This window comes from Scleropages formosus, chromosome 17 (assembly GCF_900964775.1).
Source record: "Scleropages formosus chromosome 17, fSclFor1.1, whole genome shotgun sequence".
NCBI lineage: Eukaryota > Metazoa > Chordata > Actinopteri > Osteoglossiformes > Osteoglossidae > Scleropages > Scleropages formosus.
In genome coordinates, this window is record NC_041822.1 from 22,859,705 (window position 1) to 22,868,332 (window position 8,628).

General features: G+C 41.2%; 2 protein-coding genes across 2 annotated transcripts; one reads left to right on the top strand and one right to left on the bottom strand.

Moving 5' to 3' along the window:
- Positions 1 to 224: 224 nt before the first annotated feature.
- Positions 225 to 3,372, bottom strand: rpl35 (ribosomal protein L35). The gene is made up of 4 exons (XM_018731593.2): positions 3,293 to 3,372; positions 2,267 to 2,403; positions 1,644 to 1,725; positions 225 to 415 (listed from the first exon to the last, which is right to left on the bottom strand). The coding sequence occupies exons 1-4, from the start codon at positions 3,293 to 3,295 to the stop codon at positions 266 to 268; spliced, it is 372 nt and encodes a 123-aa protein (XP_018587109.1). The 5' UTR covers positions 3,296 to 3,372; the 3' UTR covers positions 225 to 265.
- A 1,112-nt stretch (positions 3,373 to 4,484) lies between these two features.
- On the top strand, positions 4,485 to 8,196 carry LOC108921886 (actin-related protein 2/3 complex subunit 5-like protein). The gene is made up of 4 exons (XM_018731610.2): positions 4,485 to 4,848; positions 6,349 to 6,421; positions 6,668 to 6,844; positions 7,619 to 8,196. Exons 1-4 carry the CDS (start codon positions 4,709 to 4,711, stop codon positions 7,679 to 7,681), a joined length of 453 nt encoding a protein of 150 aa, XP_018587126.1. The 5' UTR covers positions 4,485 to 4,708; the 3' UTR covers positions 7,682 to 8,196.
- Positions 8,197 to 8,628: the final 432 nt, after the last annotated feature.

Sequence of the window (8,628 nt, forward strand, 5' to 3'; positions counted from 1 at the left end):
GAACCTGAATTCAAGCGCACTTCTACAGAAACAGGTGCTGAGGTTGCAGGACACACAGACGAGCAATGTAACGAATCCCAGACCAAACAGTTCTACGGCACGTGGCTATAACGACTAACATCAGCAGGTCAGAAGGAGCCACGTTGCATGTTGCCCAAAAACAAACTCAGACAGGTTATAAAAAAAAAAAACACAAAAAAAAAAAAAAAAAAAACAAACTCAGGTTCTTTCTGTGGTGTTTATTTTTTATGCCAAAGAAACCGCTTCATGCCTTGACAGCAAACTTGCGGATGGAGTACAAACGCTCCTTCCTCTGCGTTTTCTTCGTCCTCAGGTTCTCTTCGTGCTTGTTCAAGCGCCTGCGGAGCGCACGGGTCTTCTTAGGCCTCAGGTCCAGGGGCTTGTATTTCTTTCCCTAGAACAGAGACAAGAAAAATAATAATCAGTAAAATATTCTGCACCTGCAGTTTTGAGTTGAGTTTTCATCTGCCATTTCCATAAACCCTCAGCTACACTGAACTTTGCTTTGTATAACAAGTCACATTATCAGTCGGATGTGAATATTCGTTTGCACTGTGGGGAGCCCTCCAACCATATGCTGACAAGACCATCAGCCAATAAAATAATGTTTCAAACTCCCTGGAGTCTGACTGCATCTCTCTGGTTTTAGTCACATCCAAAAAGAGCTCAAACCGTGTGCTGGCAAGTGCTTGTGGGTAGAGCATCATTTTAAAAATCAAACTTCATGATCCAATGTTGCATTGCTGTAGCAGTGCATCTTCATGGCAATCATGTTAAAGTACATTTATTCATTTATCTGACACTTTTCTCCAAAGTGACCTACAATGTTAAGGTCTCTACAGTTACCCATTTATAAGCTGGGTAATTTCATTGGAGCAATTTAGGATAAGCACCTTTGGTTAAGTGTACTAGAGCTAGGCAGGAGATTCAAACCTGCGAGTTTAAAGGCACCAGTTCCCACCACTGCACTACCATCTGTCCCTGTTCCTCATTCTAAATCTTCCACTCAGAGGTTGGATGTATTAAAATAGCCACAGTCCTTTCCATGCTCACATCTTTTAGAACAAATATATTGTATATTACAATTTGTTCATTTGGCTGATTGTTTTTTTTAAACCAGTGACACGTTAAACCATTTTCAACAATCTACCTATTGACAGAGCAGGAAGTTTTACTTATCAGTCCAGTGTAAGTACCTTGACCAAGGTTTCTACAGCAGGAGGTGGGATCTGAACCTGAGTTATTCAAGTGCAAGGCAGCAACTCTAACCAATACTCTACCATGTGCCCCTGTGACATTACTGATTTAAAGTTAAATCTGAATAATTCATTCAAATGTTTTTAACTAATAATCAAAATTATCTGCTTGAAAAAGTTAACTCAATATAAAAGAGCAAGAATACATGCAACCAAACTTTGTAAGGAGCACAAGAATTTGCAAATGAGGGAAACCACATCTTATGCAAGCAGCAGCAAGACATCAATCATCAGTGAATATAATAAAGACCAGTAAAACACTACAGACCATTAGGGAAATTTCAAAAATACAGACATGGTTATGTAACTGAACCCCAGGGTTCAACAGCAAACGGAGAATGAGATGTTAAGTGCTTTTACGATTACCTTGTAGAACTTCCTCAAGTTTTCCTTCTGGGTCTGATTGATGACAGTCAGCACTCTGGCGATGGACTTGCGGACAACACGACTGGAGAAAAGTAGCAAGACCAAAATTGCAGATGATTTGCAAACATGTTACAAGAACTGGAGTGGGATGAAACACACAGTAAGATTCTATGCTCTCGCAGAAAATCATTTAAGAAAAAAAAAAAAAAAAATGTAGGATTTCACTTAACTAAAAATGTATGTTCAGACACACACACACAAAAAAAGAAATACCTTTACTTCTACACCGGTTAATTAAAGAAAAAAAATCAAGTATTAGGATATATCTGAAACACACATACCCCCTCCCCACCCAAAAAAAAAAAAACAAAGGAAAAAGTCCAATTAAATAGCCAATTGCCACTCTCAAATGGTTCCGATGTTAAGTCAATGAAGACTTGTACTCAACATGAAATAAAATGGGTTCTTTTATATTGAGCAAACTCCACTCAACTAAACCAGTTACACTTAAAAGTACCATGTTTAAAGGAGCGATTGCCAGCTCAAATCACACAGTAATGGGTCACCCTGCACACAAGACCAGTTAGAGGTGTACTCTCCAGGCTGATCCAGCACATACTCACATCTTAGACAGCTTGGAGGCAGCTCCGCCCGTAACCTTTGCAACACGGAGCTGGGACAGTTCCACCTTCAGGTCCTCCAGCTGCTTGAGCAGCTCTTCCTTCTTCTTCCCACGCAGATCACGGGCCTTGATCTTCGCCTGCACCACAAACACAGGAAAGAGGATCAACACCAGTGAAACTGGACCAGATGTGGACCAAGTGAACACATACCAGTGAGAAAGCTATACTCATATTTTATACATTACTATAACCAAATATTTTATTTAGCTAATACCTTTAAGACAACTTAGCACAAATATTTTAAACCATCACGTGCAGGCCGCCTGCCACAAATACTACTCTACAACATTGCACATACATTTAAAAGAAACAAAATATAATTAAACAGCTCAGCTCTAACAAAACGACTTACGTACAGATTTTATTATGTACAGTCGTATAACTATAGTACCTCATCCACTTCTTTTGGGACTCGGTACCAACCGAAATTTCCAACCACATCGACATCACCTGTGAACGTGACCACTGCAAACACGTCACATTCTTGAAGTTCTCGACATAGTTTATCGCGTTATTTCCCCATTAAAACAAAGGACCTGTTCTTGTACCCTCTGCAATTTCAAGGTTTAATAAGCGGAAAACAAAACATGTCATATTTCTAAGGCCTAGTAGTGCCCAAATGAATGGTGATCTATAACTAAGTACAAAAAAACTGTCTGTAACTGCTAGATAAATGAAACAGAGAAATGCGTGCAGAAAATAAGCACTTTTCAACAATAAAACACCTCGTAATAGTAGGTTGTGTTTTACCGAATCCAGCACGGTTTAGTAAGAAGAGGCTAGGCTAACTGGACAGGAAGACTAAGTTTGAATATTTAAGCTAAAAATCGTTGACTCAGTCACATAATACTTAAAGGGATATTTAGATATAGTTTTTATCTGGTACTTTCTCTGTCTGATTTAAAATTTTAGGATTTGCAACACTGATGATTGCATTGGATTGCAGCAGCGGTGATGAATCCTTACCATTCTGTAAGGTGGCTGACACAGGAAAGGAAATGTTTGGGGTCAAGAGGAAATATCTACCGGGTTAGGGAAGAAACCATTCAGAACGGGAAGAGGAATGTTAAGGTGGAATTCAAATATCTTCCGGGTCACGGAAGAGACCATTTCATTCAAACATTAAGAGGAGACGAAATGCTAGGTTGTACTTTGAGTGAAAAAATTTTGAATATTTTCATAGACGACAGTTTTTTAAACTATAAAAATTAATAACAACAAAAATAATGATGATAATAATACATTTACCTCTTGATTTATTATTGCCCTACAAGTTTTTGTCAATTTAACGGTACAAATTTACAAAATGTTAAAATCAAAAAAATAAGCAGTTATGTAATATTTTTCTGTACATGTCATTTTTTAAATTTTTGATAGTGTTCGTGAAGTTTATAAAACAGCGCACTGGGATTATTTTATTTATTGGCCGTGATTACAGTGTTTCTCACCGATCGTTTATTACGTAACATCATTGGAAAGTGTAATAGTAATTTTAAAAAGTAATTTTTATAAGGTGTCTATGTAGATGGTCACTGAAAATATGAACACATTTGTACCAGTATTTCCAAACCACACACGGCACATTATTAAACAAGTAAGCAAACGTTTTTGGACAGCAATAATAATACACAACTACTAGCTAGTTTGGCTTTCAAACAGGAAAAAGAAAGCACTACATTACACTGCTTTTTTAATTACTGACACAAATACAATGACAAAAATTAGCATCATGTATAGAACAAAGAACGAAATACAAAATTTTACATCTGCCAGGAGTTAAAACTGTATTCATTCAATCATTCAGAGAGATGTCAACAGAAGCACAGTTCTCGTAGCTTTGGGGTTTTTATAAATTAAGTGTGTTTTTAAAATGCTTAATTTCTTTTACAAACGGAAAAAGGCTTTGAATGACCAAATTTACACTTTTGTACGTAACATTCGGATAATGCCAATAACAAAACAACGAATTCCGCTAACACTCCAGCTCGTGTTAGTCTTCCCCAAACTGACGTGTTTCCGTTTTCGATGAACCTCTGCGCCGATTCGATGTGTTGTGTCGATGACGTGTTTCCGCCTCCTGTCCCGTTATGCCATTTTTCCGTGGGTCTGCATCTCTCGGACGGAGCGTATAACCTGAGCTGGACCGTTGGTCTTAACGTGGCGGGCGGGCGAACGAAGGTTGCGGGGGCCGAGTAGCGGTCGCGGTGCTCTTTAGTCTGCGTGTTGAGGAGATTTTGTCGAGGCGGCCGCGGTACGAGTCCGGAGCGGTGCGGTGACCCGAGCCCGCCCGCCCGCTCGCTCGCTCGCTCGCAGAGACTCAGCTGCTTCGCCGGCCGCTGCCTCAGTCAGTAGCTGCTCTCCGCTCTCCCTTTCCGGCTGAAAATGGCGAAGAACACGCTGTCGTCGCGCTTTCGAAAGGTGGACATCGACGAGTTCGACGAAAACAAGTTCGTTGACGAGCAGGAAGAGGCTGCCGAGCTGCAGGGGCCGGACGGGGCCGAGGTGGAGAGTCTCCTGAGGCAATATCCTTCACGGCGGGGTCGGGCCGCCCGATCATGGCTCGCGGAAGACGTATAATATTTACAATGCATTTATTCATTTTAGCACAAATAAAGACCCAACACGGAAACAAGTGCGTAAACGGTAAAGTGGCTGTAGACTGTCCACAATCATGTGGTCCTTGACAGATGGTAGAGTGCCAGTGGTAGTAGAGCTGCTACTTCAGACCCAAAAGGTCGCAGGTTCGAATCCCACCTCCAGTTGTAGTACCCCCTGAATAAGGTACTTACCCTAGTTGCTCCACTCCAGTTAACTTACCCACCTGTAAATGGGTAAATACATGTGGGTAACTTAACGTTGTAAGTTACTTTGGTGAAAAGCATCTAAATATAAGGGCTGGGAGGTGTTATTTTGGTGGCTTTCCCCTGTTCTTTTATTGCGAGTCCCATCTGCTGAGATCCAGGATGCCCTTTCTGTTCTTCCTGTTGACCCTCTGGAGAGCAACGAAAGCAGCTCATCACAAAGGCCAATTTTAGGGATGGTAGATGTACTCAGACATGGCTGTGCAGGTGTAAGTTTAAACCCCCCACCCACAGATACCATGTAAGGTACGTTTATTTATTTATTTAGCAGATGCTTCAAAGCGACTTCCAATGAACTCTATGTAGTGTTATCAGCCCACACACCTTATTCACCAAGGTGACTTATGCTGGTAGATACACTACTTACAATGGGTCACTCACCCATACATCAGTGGAACACAGTCTGTCTCACACACACTATGGGGGAACCTGAAGAGCATGTCTTTGGATTGTGGGAGGAAACCAGAGCACCCTTAGGACACCCATGCGGACACAGGGGAGAACATGCGCTCTCCACGCAGACTGAGCAGGGATTGAATCCATATCCCTTTGCACCACCCAGGCTCTGTGAGACAGCAGCACTACTCGCTGTGCTGGTCTTTGAAGCTAGGTGCCATGTTGGGACATCATAGTACCCATTGGACCCACTGTCTATCTGCTTTTACAGACTTTGGTTCTCTCTCTTATAAATTGGACTCCCCCCACATCTGACCAAACACAGCTGAAAACAAATGCTTGAGAATACAGGTGTCATTTAAGTTGTCATTATTGCTTAAGTTTTTATTTATTTGTTACTTTAAAAGCCACCAAATTCCTATAAATGTAGCGCTTTTAGTTATTTTTCTAAAGTTAGGGTTAGTCTTGGCACCAAAAGGTTAAGGTTTCATGCCTCAGGAGGGTTTTGTTGCTTTGTGAAGAGATGGCTGTGGGAACCGGAAGTGTCAGTTGAATTATAGATACTAATCTGTGTCCTGTGTGTATTGAACTGTCAGCCCAGCCCTACAAAAGCATGAATTGGGTGATAGAATGTGAATAGAAGATGAGATTCTTGGTCTTGATCTGAGGAACAATCTTAGAGAAATGTTCCTCCTCAGGTTCTTCTAGTCACCCATTATGGCAGAGTAAAATTGCTTGTATTGGCTTTAACATGCTGAAATGTACAGGAGACATGATGACCGCTTTCCACGTTGCACTGAGGAACCCTCCAGTCAACACTAAGAATGCTGTAGTGAAGGTAACCAGCTGTCCCATCCCCATTTTTACCCTTCCACCACTTACTCACATCAGTAAATACCAGGACAACAGCAGCTAGTTATGTGTTTTTCATTCTGCAAACAATTCCATCAGTCCTGTGTAGCATGGGTGCAACTGGCCTAAGTTGTACTTTTCATTCAAAAGGGGCATGAGCCAAAACCTCGAGACTTCCCATCCTGCAAGCATCAACACTTTCCCCTCTCCCTTTCTTTTTCTGTGTGTTCAGGAAAGGGCTCAGGCCATCGTGCTGAGAGTGCTGACATCGTTCCGGAGCAGCGAGATTGAGACGGCCGTTCGTTCCCTGGACAGGAACGGCGTGGACTTGTTAATGAAATACATCTACAGGGGTTTTGAGAAGCCTACAGAAAACAGCAGTGTCATTTTGCTGCAGTGGCACGAAAAGGTGAGACTCCCATGCCAAGATGGGCACAATTGTAAGTGGATCTCTCATCTTGGTGCCGGGTAAATGGGTCCCCCCCCCCCCCCCCCTTCTGCGACGCTCCAACACTGCTACAGTTCCTCTAAATGCAGATCTTGGGTCCCAAACTCTGTTCTGTGCATGCCATCATGCATCAAGTACAACCTTTAAATGTACACTGGGTCCTTGTGTTATGAATGCACAAGTTCATTTTAGAAGACATTTCCCAGTTTTTGTTGTAACTACTGAGTTTTTTCTGTAGCAGTGCAACAACCTGTACTTGACTCCCAAGACAGAAAGTGGCATTAAAATGCCCTCAAACAGGAGTGTGGAATTACCTTGATTCATCTGGCTTCTATTATAGCTATATCTGAGACTTTTACAGAAAATTATTGAAAATTAACATGTTTTTATTAAGCTTTTCATTGTGACTTGGTGGAAAGTGATTTACCAGCAGAATTGTTAACCTGAGGCCAGTAAACATGGAGAAGGGCAAGGGAACGTGTAAATCTGGAGAGTATTTTGAAAAATTAAATGTAAATGCTTCACCTGAGCCAGGTAATTTTGATAATGTTTTTCCTCCTTGGCATAAATTTTGTCATGATTTGTTATATAACTTGTCAGTGTCTCACTTGACAAACAGTTGATCTGTTTCAAAGTCTCATCCTTTCATGAAGGCAGAACCTTCTCCCCCACCTGACACCCTAAGAAGGTGAGAAACTGTGGAAGCTACCCAACATTTGTGTGCTCTTCCTCTAGGCATTTGCTGTTGGAGGTCTGGGGTCCATTGTACGAGTTCTCACAGCTCGAAAGACTGTCTGAGAGACGGACCCCACTCTGGCATGGAGAGTCGCATCGGAACACTATTAGTTTTAAAACGGATTATTCTACGCCGATCCCGAGGAGAACACTCTCACAGCAAGTGAGACCTGCAGTGTTGTATCCCAATGCCTTTTTCAGTTAAGGTTGCAAAGGGAGTTATTCTTGTATTTAATGTACATATTTTCTTTATAAGGTCTTGCACATCCTCACATTCTTCAGTTTTTTGGGGGGAGGGTGGAATATTTGACCTTTAAAATTAAATGGAAAAAGCAATTTTCCAGCCAGTGATTATTCTTTGACAAATGATCTAGGAGATGGAAAAATTGGTTTGACAGATGCATAGGTGTGTGGGTGTGGTGCTTGGCTGGCCCAGTATGGAGTATGACTATTCATTTCTCAATCTTTTTTTGTACAAAAAGCATACATGTAATATGACATGGACTAATTAAGGCTGTGGTGGGGGGTGGGTTATTGTGAAGTGCCTGTTCCAATAAAGCTCATGGATTTTTTTTAAAGTTGTTTCTGTGGCAGAATAGATTTAATTGGTTACATTTACTAGAACCTGACATTTGCACTGAAGGGGAGGTTTGCCCTTCGCTGAAGCTAGTCTATACATACACAAACTATCAAACCATTGTTTTTCTCTGTAGGAGCCCTACTTAATGACACCCATCATCCTGGTAATTTCAATAACTAAAGTAGTCCAGCAAGGTTGTACTGATTTCAAAAAAGTTTCTCCATAGTGAAATCAAGAAATATAAAGTGCAAAGATGTGCCAGTTTTTGCTGTAGCTGAACCACTAAAAATGCACTTTTGATAAATGCTAGATAGTACCTTTATTATAATAAATGTTCCTGCTGTTAAATTGTATTTTCCAGAATGTACCAGTTCACTTCCTGAAGAACAGCATGAAATGACTAGACAAGACTCTGAAGTTTTTTTTTTTT

Bases quoted from the DNA above. Each gene is read 5' to 3' on its own strand.
- rpl35 (XM_018731593.2), bottom strand. The intron at 1,726-2,266 runs GTGAGTATGTGC...ACTTTTCTCCAG, and splicing joins GCCTCCAAGCTGTCTAAGAT to TCGTGTTGTCCGCAAGTCCA. The intron at 416-1,643 runs GTAATCGTAAAA...TCTCTGTTCTAG, and splicing joins ACTTGAGGAAGTTCTACAAG to GGAAAGAAATACAAGCCCCT.
- LOC108921886 (XM_018731610.2), top strand. From the start codon at position 4,709: ATGGCGAAGAACACGCTGTCGTCGCGCTTTCGAAAGGTGGACATCGAC. The intron at 6,422-6,667 runs GTAACCAGCTGT...CTGTGTGTTCAG, and splicing joins CTAAGAATGCTGTAGTGAAG to GAAAGGGCTCAGGCCATCGT. The intron at 6,845-7,618 runs GTGAGACTCCCA...CTCTTCCTCTAG, and splicing joins TGCTGCAGTGGCACGAAAAG to GCATTTGCTGTTGGAGGTCT.